General features: G+C 40.1%; 1 protein-coding gene across 5 annotated transcripts in view; it reads right to left on the bottom strand.

Moving 5' to 3' along the window:
• The window catches only part of DAPK1 (death associated protein kinase 1), a 93,974-nt gene that overhangs the window by 50,093 nt on the left and 22,674 nt on the right, over positions 1–21,207 (bottom strand). For all 5 annotated transcript variants that reach the window (XR_007505073.1, XM_049795010.1, XM_049795009.1 and 2 more), the window contains one exon: positions 1,837–2,058. Coding sequence is in view for 4 of the 5 variants with exons in the window: in XM_049795010.1 (XP_049650967.1) it covers positions 1,837–2,058 (222 nt within the window). In the remaining variant the exon portion in view is untranslated. The remainder of the gene's footprint in view (positions 1–1,836; positions 2,059–21,207) is intronic.

A 21,207-nucleotide genomic window follows, 5' to 3' on the forward strand; every position in this document is an offset into this window, starting at 1 on the left:
CACTGCTTCAACTTGAAAGACTCACGTAGCTGTTTGGAAAACTGAAAGAAGAAAAAAAAAAAGCCTCCAACTGAAACTATATGGGGATTGTTAACTGGGCAAACCAATTAGATAAATTGCAATGCAAACGGTTTGCTGAGCTTCATGCTATCAAGCTTACAAAATATCAACACGTTGTCAGAAGCTGTATCTGCTTCCATTCAATGAACGTTAGTGGGTACATACAGACACTCACAGCAACTTTGCTGCCAAAAGAGCTCCTATGGCTGCGTAGAAAAGCCGGAGGGGCAGAATGGCCCCATTCCCCCTACCACTGTCTATGATGACTGAGTCTTCCTCAGAGCTTTCAAGTCCAGGCACTGGCCTGATTTTACCTGGATAGAATAAAGAGCAGAAAGCAAGCACTGCAGAAGCAGCGATACACTGACAGTAAGGTTACAGACGGAAAGAATGTGAGAGCTAGTACAAGTGGGGAGAAGCATCATCATCATACTAATTTTTGCTGTATGTTCATGACACATTTAAAGGGTTCTGAACAAAATCCAGGAGTAGCAGATATTCCAGTAAGAACATAAGGAAATCTTATACTTCGTACAGGATGTTAATTTAGCTTATTTAAAAAAAAATACTTGCTTAAATTATCCAAAGTTGAAAAACTAATGCACTTGTATACTTCTGGAACTTGGTAAAAACTTTGGTTTTTACCAAACCAGACTGCAAATATTACTGAAAACCATCACATGCTGGGCTAGAAGTGTAAAAATATGTTCTAACATAACAAAGCAGTATCATGTATGTATATACCATAGAAAAGATGAAAATCCAAAAGCTACTTCCAGTTTTCTTTTTAAGTCTATACTGTAAATCTACATGTATGTTACTGAAAGCATGCAACACTAAACTATCCTTATAAAGTAAGTGGAAATATCAAAAAGTGGAAATTTATCAAAGCTAGTAAACAGGAAGATATAACCTACTTAAGAAAAACCCCACAAACAGCCACGGAAAAGATGAGAGTACTGCCCAAGATTCTGGTACCAAATAATGTGCTTGCATGAAATACTTATTCTAAAGCACATTTAACTGATACAGAGCAAGTATGACAATAATAAAGTGTCAGGCATGCAAATTATGTAAAGACACGCACATCACACCACCAGACACTGCCAAACTCTAATGGGTGAGAAAGGCTTAACTTCTGAACCTGCAATCTTTGAGGAACTTGAAGCCATATTTGAAACAATGCAGAAGTATTCTCTGCTGACATATTTACCTCAATCCATCAGCAATAGGCTTGGATGAAAAATGGGAACTAAAATAAGGATATGAAACCTCAGTTTACATTTCAACAGGACAGAACTGGGAAAATTCTGTTCTCTGTCATGTGGGTTAAAAAGAGAGAAAAAGCATTCAGTGATGCTACTTTACTTCACACCAACATAAAACACAATAAAATTTGCTAACCTAACTTCCACTTAGAAACTCTATTTCCTTCTGCTCTTGTCTTCAAATCAGTTTATTTAGCTCCAGGCTATTCTTCTGGATCCATAACATCAACAGTGATTAAAGTAACAAGCAGAAAAAATTCCTAAATAGACTGGATTTCTTTTTTAAACCTTTGTAGCGCATTCACAGTGAAAAATATGTTTAAAAATCACAAAGCTAAAACTCTTGACTTAAAAATAAAGAATTCTCAGGCTATTATGTATCTTCTTTTGGGGTGGTAAGGAACATCCACTAAATCACTGCGATTCTCAGAGAAAGTGTCTATTTTTTAAAAACAAACAAACAAACAAGTATTCTGTTACGCCTCTCGAGGTCTCTAGAGCTACTTACAGTTCCAGAATAAGAATGACATCTGTTTTGTTCTCATAAACATCATGCAGTGTGATCACATTAGGATGTTGAATCTCTTTTAGTATGCCGACTTCGCGCTCGATGTCTTCACGGCTCACTCCGCGCCGGCTGGATTTCGTTCTCCGTTTTTTGATGAATTTTGCTGCAAACTGCTGACCTGTGCATTTCTCACGGCATTTTTTCACTACAGCAAACTGTCCACTAAAAAAAAGAAGGAAAAAAAATTGAAAGAACGAAGATGAGTGTTTGGTTCAAGGAAGTTTAGAGTTAAGAGTAGCCTCTATTTACTATGGTGGGGGAAAACAGCTGTACCTCTGAATTACCAACTTGACTAAAGTACGTGATTGCTTTTTATGCGATCTAGAATAACACCTGAAAAAAACCCCTAGAAGAGGCAGAAAAGGTACACTAAGATACTGCTTTTACATCACACAGACATACATACATACTCGTTTCAGCATATCCGTAAGTAAAAGGTAACAGCTGTGTAGACCATAGGATTTTTGGCAAATATGTGCATTGGGGATTACTGGAGAAAAGTAATAGTTTCTATATTTCTCCTTCCATATGCATGTTGAGGACAATTCTTTTTTGGTTCTGCAAGAGAGACAGTCCTTAGTTTCTTCCAATCTATACGATCTGTCAATATTCATTTTATTCTATCTTCAGTTTTGTTTTTTTAAAAGTTTTTAAAACAATACTCCGTTTCAGGATGCTGCTTTTGTTTTTAGTTTTAAAGGCACTGACTAAATACAGTAATATAAAGAATTACAGTTATTGTATCATCTTGTTAAGTAGGAAGAGTTTGAAGGTGAGAAAAGTACCAAGGCACTGGGGAACAAAAACCTGTGATTGTGTCACAAATCAGAAGAAACTCTGGGAAGCAGCTGACTCCAGCATGTTATCATTGACATATGAGCCTGTTGCTGCTAGATGTACTACTTCAGATCAGAAATCTCCAGGAATCTAATGCTGAGTTAAAGGAAGCTTTCCTTGTAAGTTTTCTTAATCTCTTGCTGAGGATTCTCTAGCTATTCTGTTCTTGATTTACTTCACTGTATGAAGAATTTGCAGAATAACAGACTGAAACCAATGAGAAAATTTTCTGAACTTAGCCTACCCTGTTAACTGAAGAAGTGGTGTCCCCTAAAGTGGACTTAGAATAGCAGTTAAAAGCTAAGCCTACTAGGGTTGACTATCTACACAGTGATGCAACATATAGGCATGTATAATTCCACCCAGTACCTGGAAAAGGAGCTAACCTATATTAGTGGTTAATTAATTACAACTGACAGATATCTAGGAAGATGCATCACCTGCAAAAAGAGCATTACATAATGACAAAGTGCCAAGTGGGAATCACTCAAAGCTATGCATACCATGCATGAACTCAATGCACAACACTACTTTATTACAGCAGAATGAACATGTGCCACATACACTGACAGAGTAATTAAGCAATTAAGGAATACATGACAAAAATAGAAGATGATAACTGAGTTTTATGCAATAAATGAAGATAATAAAATGCTGTAAGGGAAAACCACGCTCATGATTTTTCAATTTAGAGGGCTGATGGGCTGAGAATACTTTATGCTGCTGGGTCACCACTGCCACCATTACTATGCTGACCCCGTACAGAACCCTAAGTGACAAATTGTCTTGAACTGGGATATGCAGTTGGGCAAGCCTAAATGACCGTCACCTGCAGAAGGCAGAGTAGAGACGGATCCTCTCCTATGAATGCCTAGAAAGGGACTCTAGAGTAGCCACCACCAGCTGGGAGGCCTTTGAATGCAGCCACAGGCAGTGAAAGAAATAAACTCCGAGAGAAGCAGGAAACAGCCTTTTAAGTTTGAGGTGCTGTTTTATTTCAATGTTATGATCACCATTCAAGTTTCATTCTTCCTTATTTCAGAAAACAGTTTATGAACTTGTGAGATGACTTTATGTTGCATGACAAAAATCCTTGCCTTAAATTCCACGCCCCACCAATTCTGCACAAAGTTGTCAAGGACCAGGTTCACAAGACGGGGCCCAACACATTATTATTACAAACCACAGTGGACAGAGCAGTGCTTTAGACCACACTGTATCTGCTTCCCCATTACACGTAGGCTGAAAAACCTGCTCCACTTGCCTAGACCTGGTCAGCTCTTGGACACCTAAGATGTTCATATGGGACTGGCAGATAAGGCACAGGACCTCTGAAAGATCTGTGTCATCCTAAACTGGTAGCAGAGGGCTAGACAAGGTATCCTAAGGTACATCAACCTTCTCTGCTTAGTTCAGTTCAACTCTGCAACAACTCTTCCTGCAACAGCGGCTCTGGGTTTGATCTCCAAGGTCTGAGCAATTTTGCGCTGTAAGACAGCCAGCCAGAGTGGAGCACGCACTTAGGTATTGGCACTGCTGCAGAGAAGTGCAGTTTTCTGGCCGTTGCTTACATGGGGGCAAAGTGGTGATTCTCTCACTCTCTCCTCCACAACACGCACATCTCCACAGAGATATTCAGCTTTATTCAAAAAGCAATCAGCTTTTCAGAAAATTCACAGTTCAGAGAAACGGCCAAGTCAGGTACTAGACAGGTGTAGGCATCACCACAACCCTGAACAGCTACTCAAGCTCACAGACCAGAAAGAATTAAAAAGCCACTGCTTGCCTTTTGGCCACCTGCCTGGCTTTCAGGTTAGAAGCCTAAACTGCCTGACAGAGGAAGAAAAATATTTCTGGTTATGATTCATCCATAGGCTTGAATGCTACGTGCCACTTTCTTATCAGTGCTTACCTCATAAGTTTGGCAAAAGCTACTGCTTCATTTAAAAAAAAAAAACACAAAACAAAACCCCCACAATGCAAACCAAACCAAACCAAACCAACAACAAAACCCAAAAGACTAAAAAACAAAATTACTGTTAACATCAGCTCTGGAGAGGCTGGGACTGAAAAGTAACTCTGAAGTACGTGGACATACAATATATTTTAATGTTCAAGAAGATTTAATTATAAAAGTTGACTGGGATTAAGAGTTATCTATGTTTCACTGACAAAGCATTATCATTGACTTCTGGAAAATTCTGGTATTTGAATTTCTGATCTTTAGCCCAACAGATTTTTTCCTTTAGCACTTCTTCACTGAACAGAGTAATGCATTATAGGCTTCTTTCTAAATAAAAAAACATTCTGCAAGTGTTTTTAAACATGCGCTGGCTGTGGACCTGTAAGCTAAAGAAAGATGATTTTTCCACAGTATTATTCATATTTGAATTACACCATTCCCCAAAGCCACTTCATGCTTCCGATGCCCTTAAAGCTAAGGCTGTTTAATCTTATTTTGGCAATGTGTCAGCTACGATGTTACAGCATGAAGGTGACCTACTGAAACAAAGGGGACCAGGTAAGACAAGTAGATCTCCTCTCTCCTCCTCTTCTGAGCTATGTAGCTTTATTTTTTCACTCTTCTACTTTTTTCTCCAACTATAACTACCTGTTTGAAGGATGTCCTGATCTATCACAATTCAATATCAAAGTGTTATCAGAATACCAATATGTTGTTTAAAACCACATGACTTTATAGATTGGTCCCATTCACAGTTTATTAGAATGTCAGGCTCCAGAAATCTTTGACATTGCTCAAGTCTGCAAGAAAACTACCAACTAAGAGGTATCTAGAGTAAGTGCCAGTTATACACCAAATAACATTCTTATTGTTGCTGTTGTGTTATTCAGCACATAACACCACAATTAGTTGTTTGTTATTAAATGCTGTACATGCAGATCACACTTAAGCTGCAATCAAAGGGGCTATTTCATGCCTGAGATCCCTAAGCCACACAATTTTACAACTCTCTCTAAACTCCTGTTTTAAAAGCAGAGGAGAGATATAAATCAAAGGGTATTTACTGGGTTTTAAACCCTAGAACTGCAGTGACAAGCTGTTGTACGTCAGCTCTGTATGGGCTAGCACATTTATAGCCAGTAATATTCTCCCACAGATCCTACAGTTTCAGATCCAGCTTTCATTCATACAGCATCTTCCAAGCCAGAAAAGCCCTTTAGTTTTTTAAGTTCCCTTGCTTTTGTAGATTTGATTTAAAGTGGGTGGGGTCAAAAAAAGATTGCCATTTTAGAAGACAATTACACTGAAAAAAACCCCAGAAGTAAATCACAAACTCACACTTAATAAAGTATCTGACATAATTTTTTTTTACCATGTGGCAGAATTAGGTTAAACAGCGAAGCAGGATGACAGCTTGACATGAGAACAAATACTTCTGCTAATAACAGTAATTTGGTTTGTGATCTTGTAATTCTTATGCAACCAGCAGTTAATTACTATCCTAAATCCACTCTTTTTGGGACACTTGGCACAGTATCTCCATACCCAGTGATTCTTCAGACTCGCTTCAGAACGAGTGCTTATGCCATTACCTAATCATTACATTTCTCCATCTTTTTTATGTCATAAGATGACACACTACCCTTCATAATAATACATATATATATATGCAAAAGTTATGCAGCAAGGTGATGGAATCACCAATAAGTACCTATACTCCACCCTTTATTGGTCGTGGCTTAGCAGGATCACAAAACAACTACTAAATACAACTACAAAATAACTACTCATTAGCATGAATTATAGACAGTTTTAACTACAGAGATGAACATTTTCGAATCAAAGGGAAAAAACAAAGAAAGTCCTTTCATTTTTTCCCAGAAGGATGATCACAGTGATTAGGGGTGGCAGACACCTTGTATTTCTCTCCACTCCCGGCCTTCTGCACCAGGTCTTCCCAGCTGTGTGAAACTCTTGCCCCAAGAGCCCTCCGAAAGAGGTCCAAGCTGCACACAGAGATGCTCAAGTAAACCCTGGTGTCACGACATGGGCTGGCCCAGACCAGGGATTTGTGTTGAATTCAAAACTCCCTCAGGCTAATTAAGATGAAACGACAACAAACGATCAGTTAAACATTTTATTCCTGGCAGAGGCAACCTGAACTTGGGAGGCATAACAGTAGGTGGTAGGTTTTCTCAGAACAGGACTTGCCATGGAACTATGTCAGTAACCTGTGTAACCTGTGGTAGCCACATACATCAGTTCAGGGAAGAAAATAAGGAGCTCCCTCCCGTTGCGTCACGAGGTTCAGAGCGGACACCCTTGGTTTCTAGATTTCTTCTCAGAGAGGAGCCCAGGGGCGGCTGGATCCAGTCCTAGTCCCAGACTTGGCCAACGGTTTATGTAGAAAGAGATGGGGTGTAGGGATTATGGAAAATGAGAGAGAAAGAGGGAGCAAGACAGAAAGAGGAAAAGAGAAAGATTTCACCAGCCCTGGGCCCAACGTTGGTCCAGTCAGTCTAAAGGTCCAGTTCTGGTGGGTGTGCGAGCACGTGGGGGCTTCAGTTTGTGTCCTTTTATCATCTCCTTCAGAACCTTGGGGAACGGGGTCGGTGGGCTTGGGGGTCGTCTCGGGGGTCGCTTCCCCTTCCCTGCAGGCATGGCCGTTGTTTGATCTTTGGCCACGCATGGTGAGCTGCCCCGCTCAGCTTGGCGTGTCAGAACAGGGAGCTGCGCACCCTCCGGCAAGCCCTCCCCTCCGGTTGCTGAAGTCCGGTTACTGATCGGCTTCTTTTCACCTGTGGTTCCTTGCTGTGCAGAGTTCCTCGTTATGCAGCGCTCGTCGTTAAGCAGAACTTGCCCCACCGCGACGTTTGAGACATTAACTCTTGCAGTCTCTCACACCCAGGGACCAATTTTCTAGTATTTATTGCCACAATGGGGCACACATGGGGGAATTCTCCATGCCACCTTGTGAAGACTGCATTCAAAAGACAAAGTTTAACAGGAGGAGGGGATAGGAATAAGGAAAAGGTGTTACGCTGACATCAGGGTAGTAAGATGTCTTAGTACATTCCCGACACTTAGAAAAAAAAGGTGCCTATTTTAAAAATTTGGTATTCACTACTTAACTCTAAAAATGTGATATATTAAGATCCAACTGCTTTTACTATTTGACTGCTTTTCTTTTAAAAATTATACTAATCCAACAGAAAGAGACTTACATAATACTATTAGATTAGCCCATGAAAGAAAGTGCAACTCGACCACAGAGCCATTTGTTTTCCCCAATAAAACAGTTACTAGGAGACTGTGGACACCTGTTTTTCCTTGGAGATCTGCAGCAGGGAAGGCCAACGGAGCAGGTGATTTCCACCCCCAGTTGCCTCTCAGTGTCCATCAGTCACCACTGCCACATACAGCTGCCTGTCATCAAGGACATCTGAGCTGCTTCTGCTAATAAATGTTAACTCTCACAAAACTCTCCGGTGAGGCAGCAGTACCTAACTGAGTCTTTTACAAAGGAAAGGAAGACTTCTCCACAAACTGTGAAGGGTTATAGCTACATTAAGTACCTCTCCTCTTTCTAAATAAAGCAAAACAACGTTTTCAGTTCTGCTGCAATGCCAAATTGGAGGCAACCTCTTTCCTCTCTCCCCCTTTGGAGTCTTGCAAAAGACGGTAAACTTTGAGGCACTTGAGAGCCTCTCTTGCGTGTGTAATGCTTACAGTACTGCAGCTGAGAGTCACTAGCACAAAGCATTGCACTTACCCCATTGAGGGGATAAGCCATTATCAGCATTAGCAGGGTGGGGTAAGCCGTGGTTAACGGGTTAATAGAGCACTCCAAGCACATGCGACTGGGAAGCGGTAGTATTTCATGAGTACTATGCTCAAAAGACAATCTGTTTCATGGAACAGCAGATTTAGTGCTAGCTACAAGTATTATGCCCACAAGGAAAAATCTTTATTGATCTTGACAGATAAAGAAACTGCGATACTCTAAAACAAGGTGTCTTGCCAGGTAGAGTTTCTCTAAGCGTGCATGCACATATTTTCTTTTCCCCACAGAGGGCATGTCATGTTAGGGAACATAAGGGCCCTTTCCCCAAATCACGTTTTTAATTTTGCAGCCAACCAAAGAGTACAGGCAGATGGGGAATGAAGGCAGGACTGACTGATAAGCTCACAGCATATTTGTTTAGGCTCTGCAAGTCAGAAATACTTGTACAGTGCTCACAATTTTTGTGCCCCTTCCCTTACCCTGCAATGTTTAATTCTCTAGCACAGATGCTGAGAATGCTAGAAGAATTGTTTAGCTGCAAGCCTTGGAGATCTTTGAAAAGAAATGGCAAACGTGAAGATGGGAACATTGCAGGACAGCTGTATCTGAAGGATACATGGATCCTGGATAGATGATTAGGCTATTTATCCTTCCCCCTGCAACAGCTCTGGCAAAACAGTTTTCAACATAAGTAACAAGTTTACACTTCAAGTGCTGGCACAGTCACACACATCTCAGTTGACAGTGGAGTTGTCTGCTTTGTGTCCTCGGTGGAGAAATGCATTTTCACAGTCCCCAGTAAGTCTAAGTGCCTGCACTCAAAGTACTTGTCCACTCTGTAACATGAAGGAACAGCACCTAATTACTCAGTAGGAGAAAGAGCCACAAGCACCTAAAGCCTACCCATCACTGTAAACCTATTTTAGCTGCACATAAACACTTGTTATAGGAAAGGGCACACTGGCCACGGCGAAAAAACCCCAGTAGTAAAGAAAAGAGGCAAAAGAGGAGTTAAATGTGATACAGCATTTAAGCTGAAGAGAAAATACTCAAATGCTAGAGTGACTAAGAAGAAGAATAAACCAGCTGAAATCTGATGCTGCACCGCAGAGATCATTGGTAGGACTGGTCTTTTCCAACTACTACTAATATAGAAAAGCAAATACAAGGACTTATTTTAAACTTGATCATGAAACTATAAATAGCAGAATACTGCAAGTACAAGGGTGGAAGAGTAACGCATGTTATACAATTGTGCAGTGCACTGCCAACATGTATGGAGTTTAAATCAAGTTGTAATTTATACCCATCAGTAAGATGCATGCTGATACACTTAGAAATATTTTGGAAAAGCAGCAAAGCCAAAAAGAGCAAGGAAAGCAAGGAAGGGAAAGCAGAGGGGAAAATCAGATTTATAAAGCAAAGACAAACAAATGCACTGACAACTGGTGTTTACTAACTTCTGAGTTCCTTGTTATGCATAGATGTGTTTACACACTCATGAAGTCCATAAGTGTCTCTTAAACTCCCTTTCCTAATTTCTGATTTAGACTATCTTTTGGTGTCAAATTACCAAGTTTCAAAGTACCCTAATCCCAATACAGTGACTCAATGTATGCGATGATAAAAGTTTGATTATATTTCAGTATGAATATACCAAATATTTCATTTAAAGTTACTTCTCCAAAACATCCAAAGTATAAAAGGGACTTCTTTCCTTATGTAATATTTTAAGCACCCCCCTCAACTTTCAAAATTATCTGTATTATTACTTTATGAAATACTTCCAGTTAGAAAAAACACTGCATCATCAGATACCATCTTTTGCCTGTATAAATCAACTGAAACCTCTGCTGTACTACCTATGCAAACACAGTCCAAACAGTGTAACTATAAACTTATTAAAGAAATTAATAGAAACAGTCTGATAGTATCTATGACATATGATAACACAAGATGAAGCAGTCAGAATTTGAGGTTTCAAACACTGTAAGAAGCAAGTGAACTAAGTTAACTTTTTAAGGATATCCATAGCCTCAACTACCTACCATAACTGTATAACTGAAGTCAGGTTGCAGGATGGACCAGAAAGTGAAGAATCACAGAAGTAGGGAATTTGTCCAACCTGTTCTTTTCTCCAGCACTTTATAAGCTCATGCCTCATATTCTTGTGGTTTGGTTATTTTAAAAGAAACTCATTGGGCATTTCAGCTATGTATTTATCTCCTGCAGAAATCCTCTTGTGCTGTTAGTATATTATGCTGATGAAACTGGAGGTCTCTGTTGCTCTGCTGCTTTCTGCAATTTCATGAGGCTGCTAATGGACTTCTTTAGATGTTTACTAAGCTTACAGAAAAGTGATTTTTCAGTCTCTGCATTGTCTTCTTAGAAGCCCAGAGGAGTCACTAGTCCTGAGGCAGGACATGATAAAGAACTTTACCCATGACAGAGCACAAGAAAGATACCACATTGTTTACTGTTTATTATTATTTCTTACGTGCTTTATATTGCTCTGAGTCATGTATGAAAAATTTTAGAGGAATAATTACATGGGATGATGGACTAAAAGAGGGAGAGATGGAAATACAGAAGACTACTTCATTGTCTGTGTACATGTATGCATGTATATTCAGTATTGAACAGAAGACTATGCTACAGAGTGTCTTCATGATACCAGTTCATCATCATATTATTATGCCAGTTTCTGGACCATGCATTTAAAAAGGCAAGTGATCAAGGGTGTGACTGGCATTGCCAAGGCTCCCTACAAGGACGTTATCCACATACAGATACGGTCAAGATCGCATCTCACTGAACACAGCTCCCCAGAATGGTAATTAACTGTTAAGCACGAGCAGATTAATCAGATGACTCTGGCTGGCTCAGAGAAAAGGGGATGAAGAAAGACAGCTAGATTTGGGACATTTTTAGTGTACTGTACCCACATGTTGAAAGACCAAGCACACCAGTACACCTTCCCATGACCCTTCCCCAACACCCTCACGTAAAGAAAAGGGGCTGATCTTCTTGGGATTTTCTCATTCTACTCAGAGAAGTATGACAAATTTTTGCAACATAGTTAATGCCAAACAAGTTGAACTGTCAAAGCAGGTATGCATGCACACACCTGTGCATACATTTGCTGAGCTGAAAAGCACTTATTAACTAGTACAGTCCATCACACAGAGATGATGGAAAGTGGATGCTACGTATCAGCAATTTGACAGTAAAATTCAGCTGCAGATGACTGAAGAATTGTTCGCATTTAGAAACAAGAAGTTTGGAAGAAATGTAATCTCATGATGATTAGGCTTAATTTTGTGAAGCGGAACAAAGGAAGAGTTTAAAAAAAATCTAGCTCTCTCCCTCCTGTTTACATGCAATACATGTAAATGCTTTCACCCACTCTCTGTGTACATATAAATATGTCATTATGTCTTTATACATCACAAGAGCATTGTAAAAACAGGATACAAAAATAAAATATGACTGCATATTTTGCTTGTAGTTTATTTTATACACACTATACTGTGGACTGAATAGATAGATATTTGATATATTCTATCTTTGTAAGCAGTAACTGAGTTACTGTTCTTGAAAGGGTTTTAATTAGAAAAATGGCACCCTGAAAAAGAAATTAAAAGAGTTAAAAAGCCTGCAACATTTGCACCCTGCTGATGTACTTTGCCTGAAGGCTAATGCATAGTCCTTGCCAAGTATGGCTGCTATGTAACCGTGTAAGAGCGCAGTCCTCTCTTTTATCCAAGCAGAGCACCTTCACATTTTTTCCCCTTTAAGGAAGGCTTTGTTTCAAGTCAGGGCTCTAAACTGAACAAGATTTCAGCATGCAAAATGTGTTCTGACTGGCCAGATCTCTCCACAAAGCTGCAAATCCATCTTCTCTCCACAATTCCCAAGCATCGGCATATGACCTCCAAGTGGGGAGAAGAGTGGAAGGAATTACGAAACGCAAAGTTAGATATGCTTTATTGTATGATTCAATATGAAAGCAGTTATGAAAACACTTGAAAAAAATAGCAGCACAAGTTCTGTTTGAAACAGACCCCATTTGTATTTCCCTTCTGTAGTCCATCTACTTGATATTTCATTAGATGTGACTGAACCATGGTTTACTTCACCACTTTAATGGGATGTTTAGGTAAGTACTTAAGGCACGATGCGTCACACACTACAGTATAGGAAAAGGTAAATGATGTTCAAGAACATTTTAATTACCCAAAATAAAGCCAAAGATTAAAATATAACCAAGCATTAAAACAGAAACATTTATAGCAAATTTAATAAAAATAAATCACATGATGAACATCACCTTTGAAGACTCTATCCGCATTGAACACAGCTTTGTCTCTGTATAAAGATACCATTCGTCTTAGTTCAAAATAATAAGGAAGAATAATACAGGAGTTATAGCAAAGAATACAAAGCTCTGTACAAACCAAGCAAGAGTCTCTTGTATATACAACACTTCAACAAATATTTATTGTCCAAATTGAACTGCCACACAAAGCATGTAATTGTGAGACAGTCAAGGTTTACCAAGGTATTTCATCGTTGTTTAAATATATAAAACAATTAAGTTTACCTAGGACTTTTCAATAAGAGTTAACATCCATAAACTCAAATTGGCAGATAACAACTCCATAGTGTAGCAGAGATTTCATTAAGTCCTTCAAAAGCCACCTGCTCAGAAGAAAATGCTTTGCAAGACAGACGAATCTTAAAGACTCTGCACAGTCCTTAAGCTTAATCTCTGAAGCTGCCCAAGTTGTCTATACACTACGTTACTTGAGTCTTAAGTTCAGCTTAACATTTTTATTGATTTTCCATCTTTTAAGGGAAAAAAAAAATTTCCTACGACTCAGTTTCCCTCAATTTAGGTATTTGTAGAATGAATTTAATTTCTGTTTTCCCAGGTTGTCTTCAAATTTCTTATGGCATTAAAAATAATCCTTATAATTTTTGTTTTCATAGCCAATAAAAGAGGGATTTATAAAATTCAGATGCAAAATAAGTGAAAACCCACACATGAAATCATTACTTTACGATCAAGACACGACACAGAACAACCTCACACAAAACGTTATGTAAATGTGTAAGACTTAATACTGATAGATACTTTAGAAGATTTAAGCATTCACACATAAGTCTTCAAACTATTTCTCTGAGTAATATTTTTCTTTTCAGTACTGATATGACAGAATAATTTTGGGAAGCACTTGAAGATTCCTGGAAATTGCTCCCATCTGTTAAATGTAATACTACGTCTGCTTTCCAGCGAAGACCTTCGAATAAAATGTTTTATTGCTTTAAACATACAGCTACAACCGTCTCATGAGCTTACTCTACTTTCTGATTAGAAACAATGGCAGGGGCAACAAAACTGACAAGTCCATGATTTAAGAGAGTTTGGAGCATGGCACCTCCTACTCCTCACCCTCCTTTCCTTTCTTCCCCTCCTCAATCTTGAATTCGTTTCCTGGTTACAATACAACCAATAAATGAGGCTTGCTGTCACTGGGTGGCCCACTGTGGAAGCCTGGTGAGATGCTGTGCAACGTGCACCACTCATTTTGCTGTATTGCTTCTACTGCTGTATTGCTAGCTACTATTGCTAGTAGTCTTCCTCGGTGAAAGTTTTGCAATACAGATAAAACACCACTTGTTTGCCTTTCACCTTTTTTTAAACACTGACTTTTGAATAAGCTGCATGGTTTCATAGGCTGTTTAGCTCTGCCGTTTACCACCTTCAAGCCTCTGTCCCATTTGCTGTGCTCTTTTAATGTAACTGAAAGGTTTCCTCCTCATTATTTTCACAACTGTCAGCCCACTGTATTAATTTTCTTTGCTAAGCACTCTTAATTCCATGTTTTTATGATCTCCACCTTTGCCTCCAGCCTCAGCACTCTTGAGTCCAACTCTGCTGTACCTTTCTAAATCTCTGCATTTAAGCCACAGTGTCCAAAACTTGGAAAAATTACAAATTCCTCCTCACTCCTTCCAACTCTGCTCTCTTCTTTATTGCTTTCCCCTGTGCTTACACATTCACCTGACTCCAGTGGGATGGCCAGGTACTCAGGTCTCTTCCTGAGGCACAATTAAAGAAATGAATCAGTACTCCCTACAAAGTCCCTCCTAGGAGAGACACCCTTCTCCAAATCACCCTCTTGCTGCATATACTATGTCCTGAGCACATTTGGTTTCCTTCTGACTTGCCTAACTTACCTTCACAATAAAATGGCAAAGTACACCAGTACACCAAAGAAACATACCTGGGGAAAAAAACAACAAACCAAACCACCCTGATAATAATGTTTCCTTTCTGGATTAAACAGAGTGCTGCACCCGAAATGTGGCATTCACTCTTTCCCAGCATGTTTAACACTCAGCAGAGCTTATTTATTACATAGAGAGAAACAATCAGTCAGAACCTATTAAGTTCTCAACTATGGATGTATGAAACAGGCGGACTCATAGCATGTTCAAGTTACAATACACAGTCTTAAAGAAATTCTTTACTATAATCTAAATAAAGGAATAAAGAGTAAACTGTAAGTTAATAATTTAAAGCTTCTACATACCTCATTAAAAAAATACAAATCTACTACTTTCGGAGTTATTTATTTTATTTAGATAGCTGAATAACACTTGTCACAAGTGTTTTAAGGAATAAACAAAAAATAAAAACATATATGCACAAAGTCTAAATTTAACTTAACAGCTAAGTGGCAGATGGCACATCATGTGGTTACCCATCAATCTGCAGCATTGGCAAAAGGATTAATCTACAAATCCTGCTGCATAACCAGCATCAATATAGAAAGTATCTGCCTCCCCCCACACACACTGGCCGTATTCTCCCCTCCTCTCCATCTCACATGCACAAAAGAAAATTCTGTTCCTTATGTAATGGTATTTCAGTAGGAGATTCTTGGACATTTACCTATCCGTTTGGTTCTGGACCCAGGCCAGTCCATTTTTAAGTACTGCCCCATTTAAAGTACAAACCATCTGAAGTTCCTGTATTTGCCAAGATGTTTCACTTCCAGGAATTCTGTTATATATGAAGTTTCACATCACTTTTCTAATTCCAATCCACTATTCTTCCAAAGATATAACCATAATTTCCACTGATTTGCTTTAGGTTTTTTACCTCCTTTCTCTCCCACTCCCAATTATTCTAAGTATTGGTATCAACAGTGTCACCATAACTGAACTAAAGGGAACAATTATCCAAAACCACAGCAAATTAATTTTTCTTTGGATTACTGCAGATAGCTCTAACTTACAGCATCTAAATATTTTTTAAAAGTTACTCCAAAGACAGAAAGGGCACGGGCATTCATATGCTCTCCAATATGAATGCATAGTACAGATGCAATGGCTGGAGGGAGGGGAGGGAGAAGACAGTTACAAGCTTTTTTTTTTTTTTTTTTTTTTTTTTTTTTTTAAACCATTTCTACCCAAACCCCCACAACTCTGTAACATAACACATAACTAACTCTTCAACTTTCTTCCAGGGGAAACAGAACCTGTGACCTAACAACTCAATCTATGGACTTTTATGTTGAAACATAAAAATGTTGAAACATGCTGAATTGAAGATCACTGCTCTTTGTTACCTTGGTATTGGTTTTGTTTAACATGGAAATACTTAGTTTTAGGACTTTGTGCTACAACAACAATCACAGCGTACTTGTGAAAGCAATGGATGAAAACCACTAGTGCCAAAATCAGCCACTTTGCTCTCTTCATTAAAAACACAGTTTTTTCTTCCTTTGGTAGGATTTGAAAGTGCTGTTGTGGAGCACTAGAGAGACGACAAATTTGGAGCATGACGGCTGAATAATTACACAGACTCAGGTTAAGCGTGCATTTTATTCGCATGAGTGCTCCTTGTGGAGCAAGAATGAGGTTTCCAGTTAGGCTTCCAGATGGAATTTGAGAAGAGGGGAAAACGTCAAGTCTTTGGAGGGCTGATTGGCTAACTTTTTCAGAACATAAAAATGCAAAATAACAGCAGAGCACTGAAAATTAAAATCTTGTATCAAATTAATAACAGAAATAGGCGCATCATTTTATTCATCTACTGGCTCTCTTTAATTGTCTGAAATAAAACAGTAACACCACCACCATCCTTTGGGATTCCACTTATTTGTGTTCCAGATTCTTAATGGTATCCACTTCCTCTCAAAAACCATCTAATTTTCCTTGCACAGTTTTTAACGTGCCTTCTGCCTATAAGCACTTACTTTGACCCATCACGAAAAAGCCAGTAATATGCATTTAGTTTAAAAAAGAGCATTAAAAGCTTCATTTTTCAGTGTTAGTGCTGCTATGCAGAGAATACCATAAGCATTTTTTCTGTTCTTATAGGCTGTTGATCTTCTTTTGAAGCAGAGAAATGGATTAAGTGATTTCTAGAGATGTTATCATGTTCTAGCTTTATACTTTATACAAACCAGCTCATTGTTAAAAACGCATGTTTTTCCAAACGCTCGAAATCTGCGTTTTACTGAATGTAGGTAGAAAAACTACTGTGCCTTAAGTAAGATTAGGGAAGTAGTAGTGATCCAGATTTAAGGTCATTTGAACAAAAGGATCTCTGGAGACAGCAGCACTCTGCAGCATCCAGAACTTACCCGAGTCCCATGATCTGGGATTCAGACTTTCATACTTCCAATATTAATACAACCTACTTAACTGCTAAGTTCCTTGAGTGGCAAGTTGTGCCTTATTTTCACTCCAAGTTGTACTTGCTATAAAAGATTAATCTACTGCATAGCTCCTAGGCTTCAACTTGCTAGAGAAAGCAACTCGATTATGCATGGCACGACTGGGGCTATGCTGCAAGGCAGCATGTGCGCAGGCAGCCGTCCGTCTGAAGCAGCAGCTGTCACTCGGTGATCTTCTGCGGGTACCTGTATTGGGTCTGGCTGAGATGGAGTTAATACTCCCCATAGCAGCCCTCATAGTGCTGTGCTCTGCATCAGTAGCTAGAAAGGTGCTGATAACACACCAGTGGTTTGGCTACTGCTGAGCAGTGCTGGCACAGCATCAACGCTGTCTCTCCAACATTTTTGCCCTCCCCTCAACGGCAGGCTGGGGCAGGGCAAGATCTTGGGACGGGATATAACCAGGACAGCTGACCTAAACTAACCAAACAGATATTCCATACCATATGATGTCAGCTCAGATATAAAAGCTAAATAAAGGGAGACGGAAGGGGGGGCATTTTTTTTTGTCTTCCAGAGCAACCACTACACGTACTGAAGCCCTGCTTCCCAGGCGGTGGCCAGACATCGCCTGCTGATGGGAAGTAGAGAATAACATCAATTGTTTTTCTTTGCTTTCGCAGGCAACCTTTGCTATCACTTTATTAAACTGTCCTTATCTTGACCCACAAGCCTTTTGTTATATTTTCTCCCCCCCCCGTCCAGCTGAGGAGGGGGAGTGATAGAGCGGCTTTGGTGGGCACCTGGAATCCAACCAGGGTTGACCCATCACAGTACTGAATGCCTCCTCTACTCCAGCTGCACTTCTGCAAGTGGATGTTGCACACAGAAACTATCTCCTGTAAGCTTTCACCTAACACCACCTCGATTTCTTACTTCAACAGTTAGTATTTTGAAGCAGTCCAAAGTCCACATGCCTACTTTGATAACCTTTATGAAAGCTGTGAAAACTATTACATTGAAGGAAAGGTCAGAGACTCTTGTAAGCAGTGCATATACTTTCATAAATACAAGCAGTATGCTCAATGAATATCAGCAGTGAGAATAAATACGACTTAAAAAAAAGAAAGAAAAATAAGAAAGAAAAAAAAAAAAAAAAAAAAAAAAGAGCTGCAAGTCCATATCAGCATTACTAAAAGGAGTAGTCTCCTAGCATTCAGCTTCTCTGCCAAAACAGAGAGCCTTTTTCTAAGTTTGGTTTTGACTAACAGGATGCCAGGAGATTTGTCATTCAAAACAATTGTGTATTTATAATCACTAACGTTGCATTAGGAAAGTTTCACTTTCTACAGTAATTCAGCCAGTCTACAAAAGGCTCACACGCATCAATTCCAGCTTTCAGCATTGCAGCTCTTTCTACTCAGATGAAGAGTTACACATCAGAATAAAAATGCAGTCACATGGACATCAGCATAACAGTCACTGCAAGCTGCAACTGAAATCCTTTCTTCCCCTGGTACAAGGGCTGCGAGCAAAGGAGTGCACAAACTACAGGAAACATTTTAGAAATTATGGTCTTAATCAATGGGCACTTCTCTAGACTTTTGCATTGCAGAATTGGAAATTGTCATGTATTACCTGGCCTTGCCACTCTCCACCCTCTTGCTTTATATATTATAGATATGCAATACTACACCAGAGATAAAACAGGTGGGTAACTTGGGGACACTTGGTTAAGGGATGAAGCATGTCTCAACACAGGTCCAAAATAAAGCAATGATTTTTTAATTCACAAATCACTTTGTAAACAGAGCTTTTACAAGAGTATCCTTCCAGAAAGCTGGTATTCTCCAGTTAGAGCAGGCAAATGAGAGGGTAGTACCCCTACAGAGAGCAGTATACAAGCCCATCCCTCAGCTGTGCTCTGCTCCAGAGAGTTACAAATGAGCAAGTAGGGGATTTGTGCTTCTTCCCCATTGATACCACCAGCAGTGTGCTCCCTAGATTCAGTTCCTCCTCTTCACTCTACTTGGGACCTCCATACATCCCAACTGAAGACAGGCAGGGCCCTGGAAAAAAGCAGAACCAGTCACCCAGGGGCATTTCAGTATTTCCAGTAAATTTCTCTGCACATCACTTCCCTCTCCATCCTTCAAGAGGTATTGTACTGCACCCCCTTTGCTGTCATGACTTCCTCAAAAATAACATAAGAAATTCACTTCCTAAAATTGTTAACTCTTTATGTAATAGATTTCAGAGGCTTAGGGAGGAGTACTCTTGACATGCTGCAAGGGTACAAAGGGTTTTCGGTTAATTTTAACTCTGCATCCAAGTTCTCTTTGGGAAGTTTTGGTCAGACATTTCTGTATTACATGGTATTCTAATAAAAAAGAGTTGCCCACAAGTGACAGCCTGCTTACAGAAGATATGTTTGTGCTAGTTGCTACATATTTTTGCATGTGGAAATAAATGGCAGACAATCCTGAAATATTTCGCTTCACAAGCCGCAGCCTACTTTGATCTTTGATTTTCTAGATATAGACTTTTCAAGTAAAGACCTCAAATATTAAACAGCACTAATTCCTGAAATTTTCTTATATCTGTTGCCTTCTTGACAAAGCTATATTCCCCAAGGAAACAGGCAGAAATGACTCAAGCTCCAGTAGTACCAGCACAGCTATATCTAATTTTTGCTGCATTTTTTGTTACAAATCCAGTTCACAGAGACATTTTATTTTGGCCTCAAGAACACAAATTCCATTTATGCATTTCCTTCCTTTTTCTGTCATAAAGCAGCATGCATATGCATGAGTTGCATCTACTTGAAACATTACCTGGAGCAATGTTTCTCTTAGCAGAGACTGCTACTGTTTCTTTCACAGAAGCACCAATATCTAACAAAAACCCTGATGTCGGATGACGGTGTGCCTCTCGACAGCTTGCTGCATGGACCCCCTGTGCCAGTGAAACGGTAAGTAAGCAGCCTGCCTTTCCTACCACCAGCCACCAGCTTTTCAGGTCAATACAAATTGTCTCAGGGAGGCCAGCACAATGTGCTCTCCCCCAGTGTCATGCTTCATTTTGTTCTTTTTCATGTTAAAGTGTCAGACAAAGAAAAATTGCTCTGATGGGGGGTTTCTCTCAGCTCTTTACACAGGGGAAAAACGTCAATGAGGAACTACAAGAGAGCAAGAGATCAGCGTGGTAGTGCATTTCCCACAACTGGTCTTGCAGAATAGTTTGACGAAGAACAAATCTTAATTGTCCTTTTTCATTCTGGGGAAAGAGGTCTTTTAAGAGGGGCTTACTGTGCTTTGTAAGAAAACCTGTGCTGCCAGAGGCAGGGTCTGGCAAGCAGCATTTTCTTGTTTCACCTCCTGTAAAGGTCTCACGCCCACCCAGAAAAAGCAGCAGCGGCTGCTCCTTAGGAGGCCAGCACTACAGAGCGGCTCCATGAAGCGGGGGGACAGCCCTGCATTTCGTAGGATGGCTCCCTCCCTATTCATGGCGTCTCAGTAACCTGCCTCAAGGCCACTTCATGTTTCTGCTTCTCAGCGTGCAAAACTGTGCCTTTCAAATCAGAGTTGTGCTATCCCTCCATGCCACAGTGCTTCTGGAATTATTTTGACTGCTCAGTCAATTTCACCAAGTACAACAATGCTGGGTGCCAGAAAATGTTGCCCTTTTTACCTGCTGACCAGGAGCTGGTCACCCCTGGCAGAGCTGGGAGTCCTGAGGCAGGCCCCTCCGCTGGTGGGAGGGAGACGACGCTCAGAGATGGGGTCGGCGTCACCTCCAAAATCACTCCTTCCTGCTGGGGCAACCGCAGAGAGAACACAACCAAGCGTTCGGCTGGCGAGAGGCGAGCGCCCGGCCCGCAGCCCTCCGCAGGCACTGTTACCCCCACGAGACCGCAGGCCTCGGCGCCAGGGCAGCACAGCACGCACCTCCCAGAACAGGGGGAACACCTCAATCGCTACGCCGTTAGAAGGTATGGGGCCAAAAACCAAACCCCATTTGCTCAAAGAGAGCAA

The sequence above is a fragment of the Accipiter gentilis genome, chromosome Z (genome assembly GCF_929443795.1).
Source record: "Accipiter gentilis chromosome Z, bAccGen1.1, whole genome shotgun sequence".
Classification (NCBI taxonomy): Eukaryota; Metazoa; Chordata; class Aves; order Accipitriformes; family Accipitridae; genus Astur; species Astur gentilis.